The following is a 26062-nucleotide window of genomic DNA, read 5'->3' as shown; positions in this document are numbered from 1 at the left end:
CGAAGCTTTTCCGCGGTACTCTCGCCCCGGCACTTTCTTTCCCCGTGCAACCTAGCGACTACGTTCGAAACCCGCGTCGCTCTCGAGAAACTTCTCCACCGGGTGAAATATCGCGCGCTGCCGGTCCCACGACTCGGAAACTCGTCCTACCGTAAGTAGTCGCGCGCCGGAAATATCTCTGAAAATTATTTATTTATTTATTTATTTATGCGTTTATTTACGTATACGCGTAAACGTACGAGTACGCGTATAGACCGACTTTGAGCGTCGATGAGCCAGCTTTGAAAAAGGAGTACACGGAATGGTGGAAAAAATCGATAGAGCGACGATACTTATCGGAAAATTGACAGAGGCCCCGAACTGCCCATAAAGACTACGGCGTATGTATGAAAAAAGGCGAACGATGTCCGATAATTTTAGTCGGAGCATAAAATTTTGCCAGGGACCGTAACTTTGGACGATCGATACGACGATGGAAAAGTTTCGAGTTTCGTAAATCGCTAAAAGTCAGACGCGACTCGTGTCGACGTTTTTTCCAACGTTGTAATTCTCGATGGAACAGGCTGATAACCGCGAGACGCGAGTCTGTACGAGAAGCCGAGACGATCGAAAGCGGCGATACCCTGCTCTTTCGAGCTTCGCGGTACACAACGAACGACGCGAGGCCCAAATTGTCGGATCAGGTCGAACCAAAGAACGGCTAAGTACGAGACCAGGAGCTTCGGGTTCCTGGTGGAACGTGGAAATGGAACTGAAACGCGTTGATCGAATCTGGGTCGCGAGCTGTTTGAAAAATGGGAAAAATAACGATTCGACGTAGACGTATTGCTTGAAACGTAAACGCATTCCGTTCCATGTTTCTTCGGGGTTGCTGCTCGATGATGATCTTCGAATTACCTACTGTTATTTGCAACGTATAATGGAAGTTTTGGTACGCGGAGAAAGAGCCGCGGGTTAATTCTCGCAGCCGAATTAGATTTCAATTCACGTTGCGTATTCGTTAGCGGTAACGCGAGACGATTCGATGAAACGAGAGAACCGAGCTGGATCGATGATCGGGAAAATTCGATTGGACGTTTAATCGTTCTCGCCTCTCTCGTCTTTCTTTCGCGCTTCGTTTCAACGGCGATAAAGGGCGTAAAACGTGTAACGAGTATGCAACATCTGGCAACGGAAATAACGCACCATGTCAGGGAAGATTATCGATGGACGTTACACGATCCGCGTAATTCCGTCGGCGCGCCGATAGCAACCGTCGCTGGAATCAGAGCGTCGGAAATAACTTTGACGGAATAACTTTAACGACTTTGCTCGCGATTTAAGGAAGATGGCAGCGATGGTCTGGGCGAGGAATATAGCGCGCGCAGGCAAGAGACAAGCCGCGCGTTAAGCGGAAAATGGGCAATTAGCGAGTCAAACGTGGCGACGCGAAAGACGATCGAAATACTTTATCGACGATAGAAACGTTTCGATAGTTTTAAAAGGTGCGACGAGTCTGTCTGGTGTTTCGTGATCTGACTGCGGAGTGGCAACGCGGTATGGTTGGGAAAATAGTTTCGGAGGAAGAATTCCTTTGCAAATTCCCGACGTTACTCCGCGTAGGAAAACGTCGGGAATCGTCGCTCGGATTTTTGAAACGCCTGACAGTTAGACGAAAAGCAACGATCCGATTTGAATCGAGAATCGTAGACGCGTTCGTGAGTGTTTCGAAGAGGAAACAGCGTTTTGAGAAGAGAAAAGAGAAAAATATACAGTCGCGGAAAAGTAAGGCGAGACGAGACAGCCGCGTTGAAAATGCCAAGTGGCATTGTTCTTGCACGGAAGGGAGAGCGCAGTGCGGCAACAGGAAAATTTTACCTTCTTGTTCTCCGCCGGGACTAACGACCCTTTCGAGCCGCGGCCGGAGGGAGGAGGGCGAGTGGAGAAGCTGTCGAGCCGAGGAAAAAGAGGGAGAGAAAGGAGAAAACGAGGGAAAAATAGGATAGCGAGGAAGGGAGAAAAACGGGAAAGACGAAACCGAGCGTCGAAGAAGTTGCGGTATATGTACGTGCCGAAGTGGTCAGGGTCTCGACGAGCCGTGTTATCGTTCTTCGAGTACCTCGATAGCGCAACAATCGTTAAGCCGTCTACTATCGCGTTCATGACGGTGTCGGAAAAAATTTACGAGAAAGCAAGTTAGATCCTTGCCGAGAAACTTCCAGTCGAGAATTCGAGGAATTTTCCTACTTTTCGAGAATCTTCCGTCCCTTAATCTTTCGTTTCTCTTCCTATACTTGCTCTTATTCTTCTCGTCCTCCTCGATCGCCAAAGGATCGGCGATCCTTCTTCTCGTTCTCGAAATCCGCTTGCCGAGCGTTTCACGTCGAGAAACTTTCCGACGATCGAAGATTCACGGGAGAAAGGCAAACAAGAAAATCTCGCGTACCCCGGTCGCGTATCGTAATGCGCGAAACGGAGAATCCACCGGTTAAGACGCTCGTCGACGTTGCCGATACCGACGGACTAAAACGCTCGAAGATCTAGTTTGCCTAACTGCCAGACAGAAATCTCGTTACGTGGTCGGTCGAGAGGAAGGAGAATCGGAGGAGAAGGAACGAAAACGAAAGAAAAGCTCGTTGCCGAACGCGGCAACTAATTCCCGCTTCTTTTCTCTAAGCGTAATCGAAATCGACGGAAAAGAAACGGACAGCTGACGCGTATTACGGGTTGGTCGTTTTTCGATGGTTCGTTTTCGACGCGAGCGCCCGATTTATCGGTGCGGTGCGACGAAAAGTCGAGAAACTCGGCGAAACGACACGAGGCTCGTTCGTCGTTGGCGCCGTGTCGGATTAACGAGTTTATTTAATTCGAGCCAGCAGCGATATTAATTCCGCGCGGCGCCCGCGATACAAATTACTTCGTTCCGAAACGCTGTTATTTTGGCCGTGCCGCGCGTCCGTAAAACCGCAGTCGTGTGCGCGCATTTGGTGCATGCACGATGTACGTGCATCGACGCGCGTTAATTTTGCGCACGCACGCCCATATAAAATCTGGTGGACGATCGAAAGGAAAGACGCGTCATCGTCGCGCGTTCCTTTTTACCTTTATGCGAGCATAAAATTTCTCTGTCGCGATTCCACCGAATCCCGTCAAAGAGTCGCACGGTCTTGGCCGAAACGTTAGAAACGTTTAAAATTGCTCTTGTTCTTGCGCGATAGCGTCGCTTCTTTCATCGGCAGGTTGCAATTTCTGCGTTTCCGCGTCGGAAATTTCTCCGTTGCGGATGAAATATCGCGTCGATAATATTTAACGATAAATATCTGGCGAATATTTGCGAGAAGCAGAGACCCGTACGCTCACGCCTGCGTTTTACGCGTGCGGCTGAAGCGAGTCGCAGGAACGGAAGACGGCGGTGTTGCGTTCGTTCGACGAACTGTATCCATGAAAAAATACCGACACCGTGAGTCAGAGGCGACTTGGTCGGAGGTATAGAGAGTTTGGAATTATACAGAGACGTTGAAAAGCTCGAGAGTATCGACGGAATGGATGCAGCTGGCGGATGGAGCGTCTGCTTGATATTCTATCTTTTCGTCCGTAACTATTCACCTAGAAATATCTGGTCGCTGCGCCCTAAAGCTTCCTTTATCGTCTACCGTTAACAGAGTCGACGAATGCATTTGCGCCACCGAGCCACGGAATCGATACGATTTATCTCGTCGGTTCTCGCAGCTTCTTCGCCCTTTTTCTCGAAAACCGCGCTCGATGCGCTTCGAAAGCGAAAACTCGAAGATTCAGAGTTAATTGGCATTCGGGGGAAAAAAATAAATTTTCACGAACGCGTAGAACGGATAGTAGTAGCGCGAGTCGAACGAGCAAAGTGTATTTTCATACGTTATTTTCGTGCTAAAGAGACTAAAATATCGACCAGTGACCCAGTTTACGTCGATTTTCGGACATAATTATTCGCACGCTTCGGCAAATGCTCCGCGTACGCGCGAAATTTGCGCGATCAACGCGGCTTCTTGTTTAAGCTCGTTGTTTCGACTTTTTCGGTAAGAAATATGGCCAAACACCCGCCGCGGGGAATACGTCGCTCTCGAGACAGCTTGCGTCGCGTTTCCCTTTTTTCAACGTGAATTTTCGTCGTAGTCGTCGCTATATGGGTACGTGACCGACTTTCCGTCCATTCGGAGAAAGGGAACACAGCCACGGAAAGCTGCGAGAAACAGAAAATAAAATAATAACTCGATCGAACGATATTTGCTCCCAAGTCCGAGCTATTTTGGATAATAAATCGTATACGCGAGAACGTGTTTCCGTTAAGCTGGAACAAAATACATCGAAGGATGGGAAACGGTGTTTGCAGATAGCCGCGTACGCGGTTAGAAGCCGCGCTCGCTACGTACGAGAACACCGGTAACTTTCTAAATTATTGCCAGCGATATATCGCGCGCTTTATTCCGCTGCTTTGTTTTCCCACGGATCGGTGCGTGGTTTTCCCGGTTTTCCCGATATTTCCCGATATTTCCCGATATTTCCGGTATTCTCGGTAATCGATTAATCGTACTCGGGAGACAATCGGTTCGGAAAAATATGCGTAACTCGCGGGCGAGCTGGTTCGATTCGATTCGGTTGCGGGTAGATCGGTCGCAAAGATAGAAAGCTGCGCGCATATCGGGGTGTAAAAAAGCGAATCTTTCTAATTGAAAATTTCCCATTTTTACAGGCATGCGACTGTTTGGGCATTAGCAAGGAATGCGACTACTTTGGCTTGAAATACCAGAACGCGAAGGGCGAGGAACTCTGGTTGAACCTGAGGAATCCCATAGAGAGACAAACGGGTGGCGGCGTAGCGCCTTTAAGATTCGCATTGAGGGTTAAGTTTTGGGTGCCGCCTCACCTGTTGCTGCAGGAAGCCACCAGGTAAAAGATATCTCGAAAAAGGTCGCTTCGCGCCACGCAACGCGAAAAACGACCATTCTCCTAATTACCTAGCGATCTCGCCACGCGAAACAAACTTATCGCGCGTATTCCACGTGCCTCGACTTGGCCGATGGAGGATAGAGCGCGGACGCCGTCAGATACACCGATGTAACGTAGGTATCGCAGATTCGATCGAAACGAGAGCGTTTTCGTAGAATTTCGTCCGAGTGGAAGGTGAAGCGCGAGAGAGACCGAGATCGATAGACGGATCGACGAACGGATGGAAAAGCCGATCGGTTGGCCGTCGTTCCGGTTCGTCGTGGAAGTAGACGATCGAGCACGTACAAAATTGCATCACGGAGACTCGAGTGGAAGGTACTGATTACGCCGGATAATACGGTCGGCGAATATATATGCGGATTATGTCCGAAGGGTATTGGTCCGAAACAGGGTAAAGAGAGCGGCGCAACACGGGCAAAGTAGAGAGACGAAAAACTACGACGAATCGCTGGATGTCGCGGAGAACGGAGCAACGACGCGAACGAAATTTGCGGTTGGTTCGCTCGCGAACAGTTGCAAAGGCAAGCGGTCGTGATTAAACGCGGGCGAATCGGGTCGGGGTGGTAATTAATAGAAAGCGGGAGGCGGAGGTTGGAACGAGCGCGAATCGTGTATGGACTTTGGGTAGGAGATTTCAACGGATCGAAACGTAATTGCGATTTAATCGCGGTAGCTCCGAACACCCTTGGAAAAGGTAAACGCGCCAAGAGTAACGCGTTCGATACGCGAATTAATTGGTCGCCGAGTGGCAACGTTCGTTAGCGGTGAACTAGGATAATCGCGTCGGCTGACGCGAAAGCTCGCACACCGTCGTTCGTGTCGCGCGTTTCTGTTCACGCGCGCGTTTCTAGATTCACGCGTCGAACCTTGCCAAGGTTTATCCTTCTCCCCGTAACACCGTAGACGACGGAGCTGCCTTCGCGGACGAATTTTCTACGAGAACGACACGTTCGACGACAGCGTAGTTTCGATTAGCCCAAATGGATTAGTAGCCGAAAGTAGGTCGGTTTTGAAAGTCCGGTTATAAAGAGATCTGTTCGCCTCCCGTTGTACTTTCTCGCCGCTAATAATCGCGCCCTTGCCGAACATTTACGTTCGCACGGAGAACGACTACGTCGGTTATTTAAGCTCACGGAGTTCGAGGTATCGACGAATACGTTTCGTTAGCGAGATGGAGGTGATATTTTCTTGCGCACGTGCGAGCAAGAGTTCCGTTGGTTACACCGTTCCAGATTGCTACTCCGAATAACCGAATTCCGGAAGACGAGATTCGCTGTTTGTTCGCGGTGTAAATCAAAGTTGTTACAACGCTATTGTCGCGAAATGTACCGAGGTTTGCGCGTACGCGCGTCGGCCTTGTTCTCCGAAATTGAATATCGCTGACGCCAAACCATACACGTAGTTTCGTTCCGAGCTCGTAAATCCGAAAACGTCGAAGCAAGACTCGCAGCGTATCGCGTTTTACCGCCTACCATCTTCGCTCGACGAGGAGATACCGGTGTAGAGATACGGCAACGATAAAGCGACAACAAAGAATAGATTCGTTAAAGTTGGCCGACGTAATTTCCAGCTAGTCGTCCTTTCTCCGAGCGCGATCTAACTTATCACGGGTCACAGAACGCGCAACCGGGATCCATCGGTTTTCCAAAGCGCGAGCTGACCCGAAACTGCGACGTCGTTCTCGCACGACACGGAAAAGTAATCGAAATTTACGAGCGAACTGTCATCGAAATCGATCAGAAATCGTCGCGGTTGAAGCCATGAAATTCTAATTGGACGCGGGGCGAAATTTCGCGTCGACTGTTGCGAACTCGTTAGAGTTTTATACGTATATCTGTATGTGTGTGTGTGTGTACACAATATATATGTCTACCTTCTGTTAACTTCTTCGGGGGAAGTTTCGATATTAAACTGTGTACCTTTCGCGTACAGGAGTTGGCTCGAAGTTCTCTAAATATCTTTAAATACCCAGAAGCTGCTTGCTCTTCTCAAAAGCCCAGAGTCCATAGGTTAAGCGGCCGGCCGGGTTCCTATATTCGTACGTACTTCGTTGTATAAAGTTTTTCCGCGTACAATCGCGTCTTAAACGTCCTTCGTCTATCTTCGTCTTTCGTTTCTCGTTTCTTTCGTTAGAACCGATCGTTCGTTGACACATGGACGGGCGCGAGAATCGCGCGACGACGACAAAGACGGATAGTTTGATAGCAAATCGGAGGAATTATAGCGTTGAATGGACGTAGCTGCGTCCGAATAAAGTAGAATTTATGGCTATCGAACGCATTGTTTGTCTACCGAGTGAAAGCGATATCGAGAAACTCGTTTCAAGTGTATGTAAATCAACGGCCAGAGAAAATTTCGACAACGTTCGCCGACGTACCGTTCGAAACTTGGAACTTGATCGATGCAACGAAGTTCGAATCGTGCGAAGATTCGCCGAAAATTTGCCTTTATCGCGACGAATACGCAAATGACCCGTTAACGGTTAAACGATCGACCGAATATTTGTACGTTTGGAAATGCAAACCACCGTCGGAACGTATCTTTCGTTGACGCAATGTCGTCGGGACGTTTCAATCGCGATACTTAATCGCATAATCCGGTGATATTCGACTTGACCTAGTCTGGTTCGATCCGAATTGCCCAACACGGTTTCGCAAATTATCCGCCACCGAGAAATAGGACACGGGTTGTTTCGAGCTTCGTGACGCGAATAAAACGCGTTTCTTTCTAAATGTTTGAGCGCGTTTGAAGGCTGCTCTTCGACTTTCGTCGGCGAACCGTCTTCCGCGCGGTTGTTAACGATCCTGCGAGAGTCTCGCGATCGTTTGTCAAGCTCGTTGCGCTGATCGTAGACCGTCGCGTATTGCGTGGAACTTTGCAATGGAGCGAGGAAAAGCAACGAAATCGGGAAAACCGTTTGCCGATACGAACGCGTTTCTTCTCGGCCCGGCGAAATTCGACTCGAAATACGATCGTTCGGATAAGATCGCTTTCGTTCGGACGTCGACGATCGATCGCGTCGATGATCGTGCATTAGCTAGCAGAGTAATTGGCAAAACGTAGCGAACGACCCGAACGATACAACTCGAATTTACCAAAGTTGGTGGCAACTCCGCCCATTTCGATCAACCGTTAAATTCGGGCGTGTAAGCGGCGGTCGTAAACGAAACTGCGTTCGCGCGGTGTCTCCGTCGTACGATTTATCGATTTATCGTCGATACGCTATTACCGCGTTACATATGGACGACGTCTCTCGTTACGCTTGTCCGTGAAACTAACGCGTATTCGTATATATCAGCATCTGGCACGAGTCGCTGGATAACGTCAGGCTTCGCTGCTAGTTGATAATAACTCTTGCAATGGTCGAATCTGTTTATCTGATTGCAGGCATCAGTTCTACTTGCACTCTCGTTTGGAGTTACTCGAGGGTAGATTGAAAGTGTCGGACTGGGCTTCTGTGGCACGTTTGGTCGCTTTGATAGCGCAGGCCGACACGGGTGATTACGATTCGCTGTCGCCACCGAACGCGCTCTACTCGCAATGTTGTCAAATTCGAACGGCGGAGCCGTGCGAATCCAGACCTCAGGACTTTCTCCATCGGATAGTTCAACAACACAAGGAGATTAAGGTTTGCGGCTGTTTCTCTTTGCGCGCGTTTCGTCGATTCTCCTCGTCGACGCAATTCATCGACGCTTTTTCTTTCTTCTATCCCCAGGCGATGAAAACCTCCACCGCCGAGTATTGGTTACTGAAGGAGATATCCAATTTGGATACGTTCGGCCAGGAGATGTTTCACAGTAAATTCGGGTACAACAGAGTGTCGATGATCGGAGTGGGACCTCACGGTATCACGGTTTATCGCAATCACGACGAGGAAACGCAAAAGTAAGTGGTAGCCGTTGTCGTTGGCTGACTCGATTCTCGATCGGTAAGAAGTTGGCGATCGACGAGTAAACGTCGAACATCTCTCGTCCGACTCTTCGGAACTCTTTAGTTTCGAAGCTTCGGTCGAGCGTTACCGCTTTCGATGGAGCGCATTGCCAGCCGTCGCGTGCGAACTCGTCGTTAGCGGTATCTGGCGTGCTTTTACCCGGCCAACTTTTTATCCATCCAGTTACATCAACGCGCAGTAGCGATTATCGTTCTGTTTGTTTTACAGCATACCATATACGGCGATACAAAGCGCAACGACTCAACGTCGAATGTTTCATTTAGTTTACCTGTCGCTGGACGGCGAGGAGACGTCGTTAAATTTCAAATTAGATTCGAGTCAATCCGCCAGTGGACTTTACCGGGCGATTACCGAGAAGCACGCGTTTTATAGCTGCGAGACGGTCAGGAGCGCGGTTACGGCGCAATTTATACGCGACTTGAAGGTATTTGGAAACAACCGCGACATCCGCTCGACATCGACTCATTCCGTTATTTTCTCTATACGTACAGGGCACCATTATCTCGATATTCAACGAGGATTCCACGTTAGGAAAGAAATACGTGTTCGATATTCGTAGAACGTGCCGAGAGGTGTACGACAACGCGCGGCGCGCTCTCTACTGCGAAGCTGCTACCGTTAGCCTGCCGGAGGAGAAGGAAATTTTGCAGAAGCAGGATTGCGGAGACTGCGAGGATCCGAAATGCAAGGTATTTCGTCGGTATATCGAGGATATCGATCGAATCGGAACAACGACCGATCGACGAACTAGAAAAACAACTGTTTCACGTTGTTCGACTTTCAGGAATCTCGAGAATGTCTAACGAGGCTGTTGGACGCGATGCTGTGCCGCATTTGCATGGACCGTAGTTTAGACACTGCCTTGTTCCCGTGCGGACACGCGGTAGCCTGCTTGGATTGCGCCAGGCGATGCGAACGTTGTCCACTCTGTCGAGCCGATATCGACCATTGTCGCACCATATATCTTCCGATCGAGCTAACGCACGTCGACAAGCACAATCCGAAATTGCTCTCGGAATCCATCGAACCTAATTACGGCAACTCTTCTACCGAGGAAATTCAAAAGAGAAGCTTGGCAGCCGAGAGCTCCGTGGTAAACGGTAACGATATTTGAGAACGTCGTTGCACCGAGTTTCACGCTTCTCGAACATTCTTCTCTAGAACCTTTGCTTGCCGAATCGAGAGAACGCATTGACTTTTTCTCCCGTCTCTACTATCCTACTGTCTCTGTTTTTCCCTTTTGTCCTATTCATTGCCCTTTGATTTACGTCAAAATCCCACGCATCGACCGTTCTATCGTCTTTTCCCGTACATTCGTTTTATCCGTACGACGATCGATTTTTCGTTTTTCTTCTTTCGTTCGTTCCAACGTCGAAGAAACGCGAACGATTTGTCGCCACCGTGACGAAGAAACGCGACGTTGCCCGTAACGTTCGGAAAACCGGACGATACGACTCTGTTTTTTACCGAGCCCGTTCAAAGGTGAATAATTCGCACAACAAGATCATGTTCGCTGTCTACGCTTCCTCGTTCGAATAATAAGAGTTTGCGTGGTTTCGTTCGACGGGAGTTCAGTCGATCGGGCATTAACTGAAATTTCCTTCCAATGAATCTAGTTCGTATAAATAAACTTTTACTTTTACACGCCCTTTCTTTCTCTCTCTACCTCTCTTTCTCTCGTTTAAATACGTATCTACAATGTAATTGTAATAACGTTACACGATACATGTATACCTCTTAATCGAGTAATAACAATATTGTCTGAATCGCGCGACCGAAAAGTGCTATTAGCAGCGTTGATCTTTGAAAAACGATGCTGTCGTTGTTTCCAAGACAGAGTAGCGTATTTTATTTTATTGAAAAGTTTAATGCGTCGTATATAGATACGTTTACTTTTATCGACAGTTGGACCAACGAGTTTTCTCGTTTTATTTAAGTGTCGTTTATAACGCTTCGTTCCTCTTAGATAGATTATATCCTCGTTTCTTTCTTTCTTTCTTTCGTACGTACTTCAACTTTCATTTAGATACGGCGGTAGGCCACTGGGCTTTATTAAAATCGATGACCGTTCGTATTTTCAATATAGCGTATTCATTATGCATACGCGATATGGTTTATAAAACGACTGCTATAACGCTCCCCTTCTTCTAGAAGACGTTTCATCCGAGTCACTCGAATCTCACGTCACTCGATCATTAGGTCATCCATTGATCGATCGTTGGCGCGATAAAATTTTCTTCATTGAGAGCGACCCGCGATAATTGTATCAATTTTACCGTCACGAATGGCCTACGCAAATAGAATTTCCACCATTCGAGAAGTCGACAGGCCGACGACAGAGATACCACGCTACGAGTTATCTCTCTTTTGGAACGTCTTGTACAAGAAGGAAACCTTGTTACGGTAATATCTGTTTATATGTACATAAAAAAGCGAGATAACCCCTCGATAGGGTCAAGCGAGTAAAAGTCACGAGTTCGCCAAATGTCAAATCTGATTTAACAAACTCGGTGCGAATGCCATCTTTTAAGTAAGAGAATCGTAATAAAAGAAATACGTATGTTAATCGATGTGCTTTGCATGCAAAAGACAATTGACATGACATGGACGATAGTTCGTTTCAAAGGAGCACACAAGAAAAGGCTGTTTCCAATCAAAAGAAAAAATAGAATGCAAATATCGTAACATATTATTTATATCGTCTACTCGCGAGACATCGTTCTTCGTTCTTGTCCTCGATCGACGACTCATTTGTCGTCCAACATCTGTGACTGGCATTTCAGCAGACTCGAATGCTTGTCGAAACGGAGGATACCAGGGAGAATGAAAGTCAAAGAAATTGTTATAGTCATTCATCAATGCAAAACAGATCTAGTTCGTAATTATTCGTAAGGGAAGAAACAATAGCATTAAGTCGGCGTAGCGTAATCCCTTTTTTCCTGACATTCGTAGCGCTTCGCATCTCTAATCTCTCTCTCTCTCTCTCTCTATATATATATATATATATACGTCATTTAATTTCCTTTAGTATTTTTCTATCCTATCGTTGTTACGAAAATCGTGATTACGCTGCTTTTCTAAGTCAAATATCGATCCGAAGGGTTCTATGCAAACGCAAATGTAATAGATATAGAACAATAATATTCAAATACAAAAGTTAAGCAGACGTATCGGTGCATTGTATTTCTTCATGGCCGGGAATAAAAATATTTTCTTCGAAATTCTCCGATTACGTTGTCGACGTTCGACGTTGATGGGCTTTTATTCGTTAGAAGATAATTTTCCAAGCACGCGCTACAAAAATAAAAAACCGTTTTATACGTATACATGTAATATCGATGGTCCGTGGTCTCGAGGATGGAAACAGTTTGTACCACCGCTATGCGTTTACTCGATATATGTAAGTTTAATAATAATTACAACGATAACATCGTTATGATAAAAAACAACAAATATTTGTGATTAACTCTCTGTATAAATGCGAAGAAATTTCAAATCATTGTAATTGTTAGATCTGTAAGGTAGAAATGTGAAAGATATACGAGAGAATGGATTTTTATGAATTATCATTTGCAAAGAGTATTTTTAAAGTATTTCCAATTATTTTTTAGTATTATATCAGGATTCCACTTTGATTAGTGGTGTATACATATGAGACCGATACACACTATAAAAAATAATTTTTAGCGTTATAAAGTGTCCCAACCTGTTGATTAAATATTATAAAATATCAACCGCTGTATACCCTTTATTCTCATTTATTCCACACGCCTTCTCCCAATATTAAAAACGAATGAAAAGAAGGATACATCCCGCGTCTAATTGTAAGTCGATTAAGCAACGAAATCACTTTGCCGATATCGGAGTGTAGTTTGTCGTAAACGATTTTTTATACTAAATCTTTTTATAATTTTTTGCGAGTTAAATTCAATGGAAAGTTCAATGAACGTACCCGCTGTATCTTACACGCGAGATAAAATTAATCTCGTACTTCTTTATGTTTCATTTTAATCGTTTTACCGTACGTACGGACATGTAAATAAAACTTTGGTGGGTTTAATCGGACGGATAAACGGAATAAAAATGAATTTTGAAACAAATATCTTTACATGTAACTGAAAACAACGGGTTACAAGTCTCTAGACATATCGATCCAAGGATTAACGCACCGATTAATCGGCAACTGGATCGTTTATTTATATCTAGACTTGTATTTCGTATTTTAATTTTCACCAATTCTCACAGATCCTACATTTCCATGATATTCGAACAACGCTTTAAAATCTTTTCTTCGAAAAACTGTCTTTCTTGCGTTTAATGTTCGACTCGATCGAATTCAGATTAAATGATCTTTATGATGCGAATAAAACGGATAACAAAGAGCATATGTTAGATAGAAATGAAAGAGCACCGTTTAAGTGGAAAAATTTTTAATGTGGCGCCAAATTATGTCGAGCAGCAGTTGAGTTAGGATGTGCGATATCTGCGCATGCGTCGTACATTTTAATTGGTTCACGCAGCGGCATTGTCATATGACGAAGCTGCGTGGCATCATGGGAAGCAGGTCGCAATTTTGCAACATGGCGGTGAATTGAGCCAAAGTCGCGGTCCTGTGCCATCAGAAAATGTATTTTTCATAGTCGAGCAACTTCTTTTATTGTACTCTTGATGTATGCGACGGTGTAGTACGGGTTCGGGTCGTGTTAGACGATACACTGTGCATGTAAATATGAGTGTAACGAAGCACAACGTTATTTCGAAGGTGACACCCCGCAACTCGGTGTGGTGTTCGACCACGTATGGCAGAGACTAGAATCCGAGATAAGGAAGCTCTGCTTCGCCTAAGTAATACGTATCACCAATCAAAATTACCACCACAAAGTAGCGATGCGGTGGTTACCCAATCCGAACTGTGAAAATGTGAGTGTTTTATGTAAAACGTAAAGTGTGCATACGAAAGTGCCTGTGGGTGCGTATTTCGGTAGCGAGGAGAGTGCACGGGTGCCTTGTCTGCGATATCCAACATCCCTTTTCTACGTTTATTCCGTTTATCTCACCGTCAAAATTCCTGTAATTTTACTTTCGATTATTCCGATTTTCGATCGTTTAATTCGACTGAATCTCAATCACGAAAACCTGAATATACAAATTGGTTCTATTCAGTACGCAACCATTACCTTAAACACTTTTAATCGTATTCGTAATTCCTTCCTGCTTGCAAAAAAAGATGAAAAATATTCCACAAACTTCCCTGTATCTGCTGGTAACTGTGTTCTCGTCATTGAAAAATGCATAATCCGATCGATTTCTTCGATAGTGCTTACCTTTGATCCGTGCTCGTGTTTCATTCTTACCTGTATGCTTAAATTATATTCTATACGAAATCACCATAAACACGATACAGACGGAACGGCCATACCTTAATTTCTTTTACTATTGCCGATATCCGAAAAAGTGTTCTATGGTCGGTGTCGGTAAACGTCGATGTAGCAACGCTCCAAAAATACCACATGTTACGGTATTCTAAAAGCATCGTGCGTTGCAATACTTCTCACAAACGATAAGAGTGTACAACGGTTAACAATACGTCCTATTTACCGTTCGAAATAACCATTTTCTGAGCAATAATATAGTATTTTCGATCATTTAGTTCGATTTATCATGACGCCTTTCAAATATACATTCCAACATTTTTGTTTACTTGTATCCTTCTGCACCTTGCATACTGTTATGATTGAAATAACGTAGGTTTTAAGGCTGTATCAGAGTTGATCTTATCTTATTGGAATCAAACGTAATTAAGAAGAAGAAAGAGTCAATTTTGTTGATTGTAAAATTCTGTTTGTACAACGGTTGGTTAATCCACAGAGTTATTAATACATATTATGTAATTAAATAAATCTGCTTCTTCGTGCTTGCAAGAACTGAATCTTTTTCTATGCTAGATAAAGGACAGGGTTACAGTTATGCTCTGATAATCTTATTAATGTACAATCGGATCCTGCAAAACATTTTAAAATGATATTCCTCGTATCCTTTTATAATTCCTTGTCATCTATATTTTGTATGAGGCATCAGTTGTACGAATCGTTGATGTTATGCTTTTCATTAGACATATAATAGTAATAGTAACGGTAATGGTAATAGTAATAATACTAATAACAATAATAAAAGGTTATAGACTAACAAGATGTTTTTTTATTTTACAGATATTTGCAAAATTCAAAAATTTTGTCGGTTATTGTAACTTGTGATCGTATATGTGTGCCAAACAGAGATATATAAGAGGGCATTGAAGAGACCCAATGGTTTCCTGACATGATGGAAGGTAATCTATATGTGAAAAATGAGCCGGGACTTGACGGGCAATCACTTGCAAACCCACAACCAAACTCATCCTCGGAGGATACAGGAGGTGCCAGGGTTTGTTTCGTTTGCGGTACGATAGGCCATGGGGAACAATATTGGCTGAGAGTGAAACCAAGTCCGGGTGGTGCACCAAACGAACCTTACTTTCCATTTCTCGAATCCCATGAACCACCTAATGGGTATCGTGGCGAGGGAGCTAGAAGCGGAGCAGTCAAGGCATGCAGTCTTTGCTATGCCTTGCTGTTACAACAATGGGAGAGTTACGAACAGGATGCTAGACCTCATAGTCAACGAATTTATTGGTTAAAAAGATGCGACGGTGGTCCATTTACCGGAGCTGAGATGGCTCTTCAAGGGGAATACGCGGCTCAAGTTCTGGGCTTAACCAATGACCAAACTCCACAGCTCAGACCCGAAAACCGACCGATTGGAATCTCTCCGCGACTTCCGCTAAATTCACCATCGCCTAGAGTGGAACAGACAAGGCCATCATCGAATTCCATTGAACTGCCAAGACCACATTCTAATACAGCAGAAACGCACAGACACTTGGAACAAGCAAGGCTTGCGATGGAATCTCCCCATCAAAGACTGCAATCGCCGCATCAAAGGTTACAAAGTCCTCGACAGCTTGTAGAAGATTCGAGAATATCGAACGAAGCGGCATTGGATTTAAGACACGCACCTAGGAGTTCACCTGCACCACAGCCAGCTTTACCACCACAACCTCAACGTAAGCTCTAATTTATGTTTGTCACTTAGGCAAGAATTACATTTTTCGGTGTTTATTTATAAACATAGTATTTAATTGTGTTTTAATCGAACGATTACAGCCATTTACAGCGGAGGATCGACGTCGAGTGCCGGCACTGATATCTTAGATCTCTCAATGCCAGATAAAAATTCGGTTACCGAAGTCTGCTACGTATGTGGGGATGAGTTCACACGAGGATCACTTAGTCACATTGCAGCAAAACCACTGCCAACCCCGCCACATCCTTCCGCCAGTCCCTCGCCATTTTTTCCTTCGCTAATGCTTCATCCAAGACCAAGTAGGAGCCGACCAATGGATAGCGCTGGGCGTGTACAAGTATGTGTATCATCTTCGTTATTTCTTGTTAATCGCCTGTGTAATTCCTGTACTTGGGATTTAATTGGTTTCCTTGGTTACAGGCCTGTTCGGCGTGTCAAAATCATCTTCTATTACAATGGAAGGAATATACTGACCAAGGAGTTCCACACGGTGATCGGAATTATACGCTTCGTAAACGGCAAGCAGCTATAATAGAAGCAACTACTTTTACCTGTTACACTTGCGCGCTTGACTACCCTTCGAAAAATATTAGACTTATTTACTGCTGTCGTAATCCCGAGAAGGAAACGTACTATCCTTTTATTTATTCTCTGAGACCTCCGCAAGGAGCTAGTCCTATTAGTCCTCAGGGAATGGTGCAAATTTGCTCCGTTTGTTATAAAAATTTGCCAGAAAGACAGCAATTATTTGGCGAAGAAAATCGCGAGGGTCAAGCGTGTATGCAGATGGTGGATTTTCGACAACGGGGTCCTTCTCCGAGACCGGTAGTGTCAAAGTCCCCAGCCAACTCTGCTGGCAGTGATATTCGTTTCAAACCGTACGATTTGAACAAATCGAGCGTCGCTACGAACAAACAACGTAGCGCAACGATAAAAGGATCCACTCCTGGGCAACGAAACTCTCCGAACAACGGGCCCGCCGAAAATGGCACCGTTGCTCTCGGCCAAAACTACAGGTGCTATATTTGTGAGAGATTGTATCCTCGTTCTCACATGAAATGGTACGATTTTCAGAATTGCTGTTATTCTTTCGTACGTATGTTGATCGTTAATCGTTTGTATGGGTATTAATCGTTACGTTTGTCTGTCGTTGAAAGGTTGTCTACGAGTCCGGAAGGAATGAATTCGCACGCTATGCATTTTCCATGTTTAAGGGGAATGGCACGTACATCGGAAAATGCCTGTATGGATAGTCACGGTAGGGTGTTAGCTTGTACTCACTGCGTGAATCACCTTGCCCAACAATGGGAAAGTATGGATGCTGAACGAGTTCCTTTAGAACGTCGCAGGTTAGTCGCTGTACAAATAAATCTTTCCACAACCTTTTCGTAGTATTCGCGTTTATCTCTCGAATCTTTATTATCGTCATCTTTTAGGTATGATATTCCTAGTCCACATCCAAACGGCGACGTGAATCGATCGATCGCCACCCCACCGAGTTCTAGTTCGGATCGAACGTTCGGTAGTAACCCAGGCACATCGAGCAGTTCTATATATTGTTTCTTATGTGGCTTGCATAGTGATTTAACCCTCGCAAGAGTGTTGTATGGTCGGCCTCAGGGTCGTAACGCACCATTTTTCCCTGAATTACTACGTCATCAGTCTCCGCCGAACGCCGAGCAACTTAGGGAAGACGGTTCTGCGCTAGTATGCACATTCTGTTATCATTCTCTTTTGGCGCAGTGGCGTCGTTACGAATCTCTTCCGAGTGGTCAACAAGCGAATGCCGCGGAAAGGCAATACAACACGCACGATTACTGCTGTTATGTTTGTGGTATTACGACGTATAGGAAACGCGTCAGAGCGTTACTCGTGAAGGACTTTCCTTTCCTGAGATATCACAGACAACCTGAAAAGAGCCTGTTATTGGAAAACGGAGATTTCGCAGTGGTCTGTTTAGACTGTTACGAAACATTGCGCACGCAAAGCCTCGAATACGAACGATGGGGCCTACCCGTTGAAAAACGCGAATACAATTGGATAGTGCAACCTCCACCGCCGGAAGATAGCCCTGACGCAGCTGTCGCGAGATTGCCATCCGGTGAAAGATCCGAGAAGGTGGTGAGTCATTTTCTGATAACTATGGTTTCTAAGCTGGATACGTGCCACTGAATGAATAATGTATTAATATGCTTTGAACGTTCGTATATATTCCGTAGGTGCCGCCGACGTTAACGGTTAAACCAGCACGGAAAAACTGTTCACCGAAGGCACCGGATAAGAAGGTTCCGGTGAAAGTTCCAGAAAAAGAACAAGGTAAGTGGAAAATGTTTTCTATCCTCGTTACGCGTATAACATGTTTGTAAGGGAAGTTTTAATCGAAGAAAATATAGACAGCGAACTTTACGTTGCAAACTTTTAGTCGAATTTCTCATTTAAAGGGAAATGGGAAGCAATGGAACGTATACATCGAGAAATCCGAGATGCTTCTTATTTAGTCGACTTTTTTTCTTCGTTTATAATCCCATATATGCATGCTTATACATGCATAGCAAGATTAAGTATACAAGTGTCTTAGATAACGAAAAATATTATGTATGTGGTCAAACATTTGCCAGACACGCTAAGGTTATCGGTTTACGTTGGAACGCTATCTCCTGCGTAAGCATTCGCTTCAGAGTTACTTGAGACGAATACGTTAGCTTTTACGTCGCTGTACGTGTACGTATTTTTTCTTTTACCATTCTTTTACTCTTTCTTTTAACGGTTGCACTTGGACTTTTTTCTTTTATCGAACGATGCTATTTCGTTAAAGTCAAAATAACGAATATATTTTCGCATAGATTTAATTTCAAGAGACAAAGAATATACGTATACGTAGATGTATGTACGTACTTGAACGAAGAGATGACGTATCGAAGATGCGAGAGTGGTCGGTACGATGAAAAGGATAAAAATAGGGGGCGAATGGATGAGAAAGCTCTTAAAAAATCTAACAGCTGCGAATCACCTAACAAGATGGTTACGTTCGAGCGAATTCGCTCCTTCTTCTTTTCTTCCCTTTGCGCTTTATCCCGTTTTTATTCATTTACTTCGATCTTACGGTCCATGAAAATATTTACATCGACGTATAATTCGCTAAACCTTTTTCTTTTCTCTGTTCATGCAACAAGCATCTCGGTTTTTCAAGTGGCTAGAAAGCTTCCCAATGAAATTTTGACGTGGTTGTTCGGTAAATTTCTAAAACGTTTAAGCATTCGCGGTTCGCATGTTTTCTCAAAGAACAATAGCTCGCCCAGGCAAGCTACTTTCCATCTTCGCTACTGTTAGTCCATAACACCTTCTCCGCTTTCTTTTCTTTTTATCGTTCCGACTTGCCAAACATGTACACGCTTTCATACCAGAAGGTAAGTTTCGTCGAGTTCGCGTCGACGATCGTGTAACAGCATTGCGCGGACCTATTATTCAGCAGTCGTAAAATTCTTGACGAGAGGCTGGAAACAAATTTTGTTTTCGATACAAGCGTGTTAGAAAGCGGCGAAACCGTGAAAATATCGCACCGACGACCGTAAATAATATTTTTCGTGAAATTCGTTTGCTCGACGAAACAAAGATATTCCAGGTTATCACGAATACAAAATTCGCTCGATTTCTCCGTTAATTATTTGACTGAACGATTCGTCGTTTATTTCTTTCAACGATAAATTATATAGATCGCGACAGATAATCGGGATAAAGTTAAACGTTTCGATGAACCGCAGAAGTAAACTAATTGCAGCGTAAATACAGAGGTTACAAGTTGGAAAGAAAATAGCTTTCAAACGAAACACGATCACCGAGATGAAAAGGTCGATTAAGGTCGGTCGATCTGGCTTAGAGGAAGTAGGTGGTCGGAGACGTTAGAGAGACTTAACGCGGTGGTTTGGTAGACAGGGTAGTAGCGCTGGTTGACAGTGACAGGGGGTAAGCGAAGGAGAGCGAAAGCAGGAAGGAGGGTGCGATGGGGAAGTAGAAGGAAGGAAGGATCGAAGGAGAAAGAGCAAATGCCCGCAGCGCGACACCGCATTGCGCCCACTTGCCAACCCGCCCAACACCTAAATTCGAATTAGGAAACCAGCCTTGTCGTTTCTCGTCAACACGACTCTCCTGTCCTGGAAAGCGTACAGAGGCAGGACATCGTCGTCTACTTATACCACCATGTATAGAGAGGGGAAATAAAGCGCGGACACGGGAAAGAGACACGCAGACTAAAAGGGGGCTAGGCTCGTGTGTATGCGCGCCTGTATTATACGCGTACGTGTACGTGTATGTGTATGTATATGTATATAGGGAAGTTCTATCCTTTACGACCTTCCTTTGCTCTCTCGCTACTAGGAACGCAATCAGAGGGAGAGAGGTAAAGTGCTCGTTTTCCTCTTCCTTTGGGAATCGATATCAACGTTATCGACTGCTTTTCTCGCTCCTTGTCGCTCGAAGTTCTACATCGGGGTTGCTCACGTATTCTCGGCAGGCGCGCAGCCAAAAGGCTCGATTTTGGCGCACATTCTCCACCGCCAAATCGCTGCCAAGTCTCGATTCAAGCGGTCCCGCTTTTCTTCCTCTTAGACGATACGCGCCTGTGTATTTTTTAACCACGTTCGCGCTTTTCGCACGTTTCCACGCTTACCTCTTCCGAGAAAAATTCTCGAATATAAAGATCGATCAGAGAAATTTCAGCGTTTCCGCTGCTGGATGTTGCGTCGATTTCGCAAAGTCGATCGTCTTAATCGGGTTGATACCACGCAGATATATATCAGCGCGTTACTCTACACGCGCCCTCTTAACGGGCTGCGCACGGTCCCTCTGTCGGCCCGTGTTAATAATTAACCACCGACTGGCGTGGGAGTAGTTTCGCCCGCTTCTTGCGGCCAGCTGGTTTTATTTCGAGTAACGTTCTGCTCGTGGTGCTCTCTTCTCTCTTTCCCTCCCCCCGATACCGTACTCCTCCGTTTACCGACGCAGAATAACGTAGAATTCCTTTTTCTAAGCTGATCTCGGAATTTTGTGGCTTTTTCGAAAGATCCGCTTCTTCCCAGCGCTTCATGGCGCAAAAAGTATCCTCGTAGTAGGCTAGACGCTAGGCTATGCCTAGAAATCAGGAAGGCGATATAAATGCCAAGATGCGTCAAGTTCGTTCAAGGTGAAAAGCTCGATAAAAATAGTAGAGCTTATTAGCCCCGGGGGAGTTAGCGGTGTCTTCGGAGGGTAACGGCGAAGGTGAACGGAAAGGGGAAAGGAGAAGTGGGAAATGAGAAAGGGAACTGGAACCGTAACGCGAATGCGAACGCGAGCGTATTGGATTGAAGCGAGGGTGAGCATGACCAACCGTGTTTGTATATCCGGAGATTCGCAGCAGGGAACGAACTAAAGGCAGAAAGAAAGAGAGAGAGAAAGGCCGCGAGAGAAGGATACGCGAGCGAAGAGGGTTGGTCACGGCACGAGCAGAGGTGGAAGAGGATAGCGTGCCACGAGGGAAGAAGAAGCGCGAGCGGGGGAACTCGGGGGAAGTTCCCTGTCGCCGGCACGCATTGATTTTGCTCGACAGACAGCCGCCTGTTGGGTTCTCTGACTCGGGCATCTAACTTTGCCGTCGCTCGCATACCGTCTTTCCGTCTTCCTCGCCTCCGATCTCGTGGCTCGTGGCCTCTTGTCTTTTTCCTTCGCCTCGCGCGTACGAGCGGTCTTCGCTGCTATACCTACGTACATATTTCGGCCGCGCGACGTCTATCGCGTTCCAACTTCTCCTTCGCCTCCCAACCAACCTCTTACCAATTAGCGAACGTCGACGCCGACGTCGACGTTGATACAGCGTCGCGCTGTACGCGCAACTTTGTCCCACCTCGAATTATATTCGAGAAACTCGCTTCTTCTTATCTCGCCCTGTTGATACTCGCGATGCTACCACAAACACTACCGTTCTTACTTTACGTTTTAATTCGCTAAAGATTTAATTTAGAAACGATTCGAAAGAATACGGTCTGACAGTTGTTAGGTCGATAATAAACTTTAATAGACGTATCAATCCTTCAATTATTACGTTCTTCTCTTTCTGCCAATCGGACTCTGTCTCGTTTCGTGTTTTGCGTCGCTTCGCGGTAGCAAACTCGCATCGATCGCGCGTCTTACGTAACACGGTTTCACGATAGATCGATTTTGTCTATCGATGATCCGTTCGTTGTCGAATAGCGATCGTGATCGCTCGCTGCAAAAGTCAGGTACAATTTTCGATTCGAGAGCCTGCGAGCAAAGAGGTGGAATCGATCGAGTCGTTTTACGAACGCATCTGTAATTCGATTAACGGGTTGATCACGAATTCGCTGCGCGTCTCCACCTTGCTCGCGTCTAAACCGGATTTGTTTCGAACCAATTTGCCATTGTCTCGCCGGGTTCGATAAAAGTTTTGAAAGACGCTCGTCGTGCGATTTTTCGCCCGTGAGATAAGTTTGCGCGTTTCCCGGAGTCGAGACACCGCGATAATCACGATCGCGTCACGTCGGATATCGAAACGGTGGAATTATTTACAAAGTCAACGACTAGGTGATCGTGATATGCTCGACTTTGTTCCGCGGTCGGTTCCGTTTATCGGCCATTTCGTTCTCGCCTCTTGCGTTTATAGAGTTTCGCTCGTCTAACGCGTGGCTCTCTCGCGCTGAAAGAGCAAGGAAGGGATGACGGTCGTGGTATGGTCAGACCGAAGCAAGTAGCTGGATTTGAATGGGGGTTGGCGCGAGCGGACGGCAGAGAGAGAGAGAGAGAGAGAGCGAGTGCGAGGGCTGAAGGGGAGAGAAGAAGGTAGATCAGCGGCTAGGAGATGGAAGGGGAGGAAACCGAGCGGCTTGCTGGTTTCACAGCGCGTGCCGCTTCAGCGCCAGATGGCTTACAAAGTGGGAGAGAGATAGCAGGATCTTGCTCCGTATACATGCCCTCTTCTCGCCTATTACCACGAGGCAGCGAGCGGGTGTATGATTACGCAGGCGGCAGGCAAGAGAGGAAACGGAACGTAGTCGACGTTCCCAAATACGCTCCGTTTCGTCTCTTTCCCTTCCTTCGTCTTCTTCTTCGTCGTCTTATGACTTTTTGTTTCTATCGTGCCATTTTTCGAACTCGTTTTTTCCCTTCGGAACTGTCGAAAAAAACGTCGCTGTGTCGTTAGAGCAGGAAAAAGACGCGACGAAATCGTTGGCGATCGTACGATTCGAGATCCTTGCTCGAGCTGCGTGCGAATTAAGTGGGAAAAACGTTAGTCGCGGTAGATGTCGCGCTAAAAATTATTTCGGAACCACGACGCGGTTGTTCGGTGAAAGTCGTGTACGCGAGTCGGGCGATACCAGGGATGTGTAGTCGACAAAAAGAGAAGAAAGGATTACCGCCGGCTCGCGAAACGACTTGCAAAGACGCGTGTAATAACGCGCGACGGGTTCCATTGGCCGAAAAGCAGGCGTAGTCCGGCTTGTCGCACGCTCGTATTCTACTCTCGCCCGAACGGATCGGACGATCTTGCTCGGAGCGCACGGTGGTATCTGTACGATCGCGTTGGCACCGTGGAGGGGCGAAAGGGACACGAAGGCGAACGAAGCGCGTCGAACGCGCGACTCGGCTCTTTAGTCGAGTACCAGCCACCGTTGGTGTCGTTTCAGGGAGGTCGATTCGTTCTCGGACACCACGTGAGGGAAAGAGAGAGAGAACGAGTGACTCGTTAACGATGGATTTCGTCCGTCATAGTGTATAACCGGTCTGTCGCGATTGCTCGTTTATTCGGTCGATCGGTCTGTCCGTCTATCGGTCCGTTGGTCGGTAGAAGACGCGAGCGCACGCGCAACGCGTGTCGCGAACAAAAGACAGCGATACCGACGCGTTTTAAAAGCGTCTCCTATACTCTCGGCTGATTCGAACTTCCCCCTCCCTTTCGCAGCACTAATTCTCCTCTTTCTCGCCTGTCTGTCCCTGTCTCCGTTCCTCTTGGCTGTGTACGCTCGGCCTCGGTTGGCTGCGAGGCGCGCGCGTGAAAATATATCCTGGCCGTCTGGCGGTAGCGCCGAAGCATTCAGTCAATTAGCCGTAATGGCACGACCTGCCGCGTCGGTCTCGGCCAATTAAGTGGTGATTAGTGCGCGGAACTCCACCATCGCCCGTATCTCTCTCACACTCTTTCCGCGCGCTCTCGCGCGCGCGCCTGTGTGTGTACTCGGTTCAACGATAGATCGCGCGCGCGAGCGTGGTGTTTCTCGTGCGTAGGTGTTCGCTGCTGCCAGTCACGAGTGGAGTGCGGTACGAGTAGCAACTTTCTTGCTCCGTAACGTTCTCGCGTCGGTCTACGGCCAACGAAACAGCGCGTGGCGACTCGATCGTTCGTCGTTGTTCTTGTACCGTTCGATAGCCGTTATCGACGCGTAATAACGTTAACGCAGGAACGCGATTCTGAAAGAAGACTGAAACTCTATCTCGCGCTGTCGTGTCGAACGTGCGAATTGCGCACGGTAGCGCGATCCGTTCGGAAGCTGTAAATCACGCGTTGACGTCGAACAAGAGCGGCGAGAGTATGCGCGATGAACGATGATACCGGTCGAGTAGCGTTACCGCGCGTTGCGAACCGTTTGGAAAGTGGAACCACGCCGATTCATAGCGAAGTAGCGACGTTTCTCATCGGGTCGTGTCCGCTTCGTCGTTGATCGTCCTATTCTCGACTCGCGGCTACGCGCTTGATCGATCGGTGATTTATTTTTAACTATCGCGGAAAGCCTTTTCGCGAAAGAGAAGCTAGTGTGTTGTAATAAAAGGATAAGTGCGTGGAATGCATGCGTTGATCGAGGATCGATGGATCGACGAGTGGTGGATGTAAAAAAATGCAGTTCGATCGATTAAAGGAGGTTACGAAGAAAAAACGGCCTCCTGCCATAGTTTCCTGCTAGCTTCGCAGCATCGCGTGCATTTCCCTCGAGTCTACGCTGTCAGCGAAGCTCTTGTACGACATCAGCCAGAATGGACTTCCGGGCGCCGCATCCACTCGTGCATCCTTCGCACGCCGGACATCCTTATTATTATCCAGGTATATTTTTTTCAGCCACCTTTCCTTTGTCGTCTCCATCTTTCTCTCTCTCTCTCTCTCTCTCTCTCTCTCTCTTTCTTTGTGTATGTCGCTCGCTCGCTCTATTTCTCTTTTCTGGAATTCTCGTTTACTCTTATTTATCTGGGCTGCTCGATATTCTGGTCTCGTTACGCGAAAGTCTTTTCGCGATAGCGAGAGTCGATTCTCGTTCAGCCACCGTTTCGTCGCTTTCACCAAAGTTTCTAGCATCCACGATTGACGTGCGGTGCTCGCGAAGACTCGTGGAAGGGGAAAAAAGGTCTGGCCGCTGAAAGAAAGAGGCGCGAGCCTTCTAACTCGTTCGCCACAGAGCCGTACACACTCGGCCGAGTACTGGCAATTTTCTTAACTACCTTGCCGTACTTTGCCTCCGGTTGGTCGTCGCGTGTATAATTTTAGTTATCGCCACCACGGTACGTACTCTCGCAGAGTCGCGAGAGAAAGCAACCGTCGTAGTGCATGGATATTCCGTGCAAGTCCTATAAACGTCCGTATAAATCGCTTAACCGTATCGTACTTTTACGGTGCGTCGTCTTCCTTTTTTCCCCGCTTTCTTTTCGTTGGTCGATCTTGAATCTGCGACTACACGCAGGTTTCGAAAGATGGGCGCGAGATAATGGATGGGTGATGCGGGAGCGATAAAATTAACGACGAGAGAGAATCGGTCTCGTCGGTTTGCTTTACTCGAGCCCCAAGAGTCGTAAAACGATCAAATAGTCGAATGATTGATCGTTATTAATTGCAGATCGTAGTTTTTATCGTTCGTCGAGCGTCATTGGCGAATATTAAAACAAAGTACGTTAACCGAGCCTGCATATCGGTTTGCGCGTGACCATTCAATGCCTATCGTTTCGTGCCTCCCCTACCTTACTTCCATCTTGTCCCGTTCCACTTCATTCCCT

At 46.3% G+C, this 26062-nt stretch overlaps 2 protein-coding genes across 3 annotated transcripts in view; both read left to right on the top strand.

The window, feature by feature from the left end:
* LOC100644676 (E3 ubiquitin-protein ligase MYLIP) overlaps positions 1–12648 on the top strand; it is a 35120-nt gene extending 22472 nt beyond the window's left edge. For both annotated transcript variants that reach the window (XM_003394809.4, XM_020862735.2), the window contains exons 2-7: positions 4706–4902; positions 8350–8590; positions 8678–8847; positions 9122–9338; positions 9406–9603; positions 9699–12648. In XM_003394809.4, coding sequence (XP_003394857.1) covers positions 4706–4902; positions 8350–8590; positions 8678–8847; positions 9122–9338; positions 9406–9603; positions 9699–10028 — 1353 coding nt within the window. In that variant the 3' untranslated portion in view covers positions 10029–12648. The remainder of the gene's footprint in view (positions 1–4705; positions 4903–8349; positions 8591–8677; positions 8848–9121; positions 9339–9405; positions 9604–9698) is intronic.
* A 746-nt stretch (positions 12649–13394) lies between these two features.
* The window catches only part of LOC100643686, a 46313-nt gene continuing 33645 nt past the window's right edge, over positions 13395–26062 (top strand). Inside the window, exons 1-7 of the mRNA XM_048405256.1 lie at positions 13395–13834; positions 15124–16016; positions 16117–16373; positions 16457–17097; positions 17194–17385; positions 17473–18157; positions 18256–18352. Coding sequence (XP_048261213.1) covers positions 15233–16016; positions 16117–16373; positions 16457–17097; positions 17194–17385; positions 17473–18157; positions 18256–18352 — 2656 coding nt within the window. The 5' untranslated portion in view covers positions 13395–13834; positions 15124–15232. The remainder of the gene's footprint in view (positions 13835–15123; positions 16017–16116; positions 16374–16456; positions 17098–17193; positions 17386–17472; positions 18158–18255; positions 18353–26062) is intronic.

This window comes from Bombus terrestris, chromosome 4 (assembly GCF_910591885.1).
Source record: "Bombus terrestris chromosome 4, iyBomTerr1.2, whole genome shotgun sequence".
In the NCBI taxonomy this organism is placed as follows: Eukaryota; Metazoa; Arthropoda; class Insecta; order Hymenoptera; family Apidae; genus Bombus; species Bombus terrestris.
Note: the sequence above shows the minus strand (reverse complement) of the source record. Positions and strands in the feature narration are given on the sequence as shown.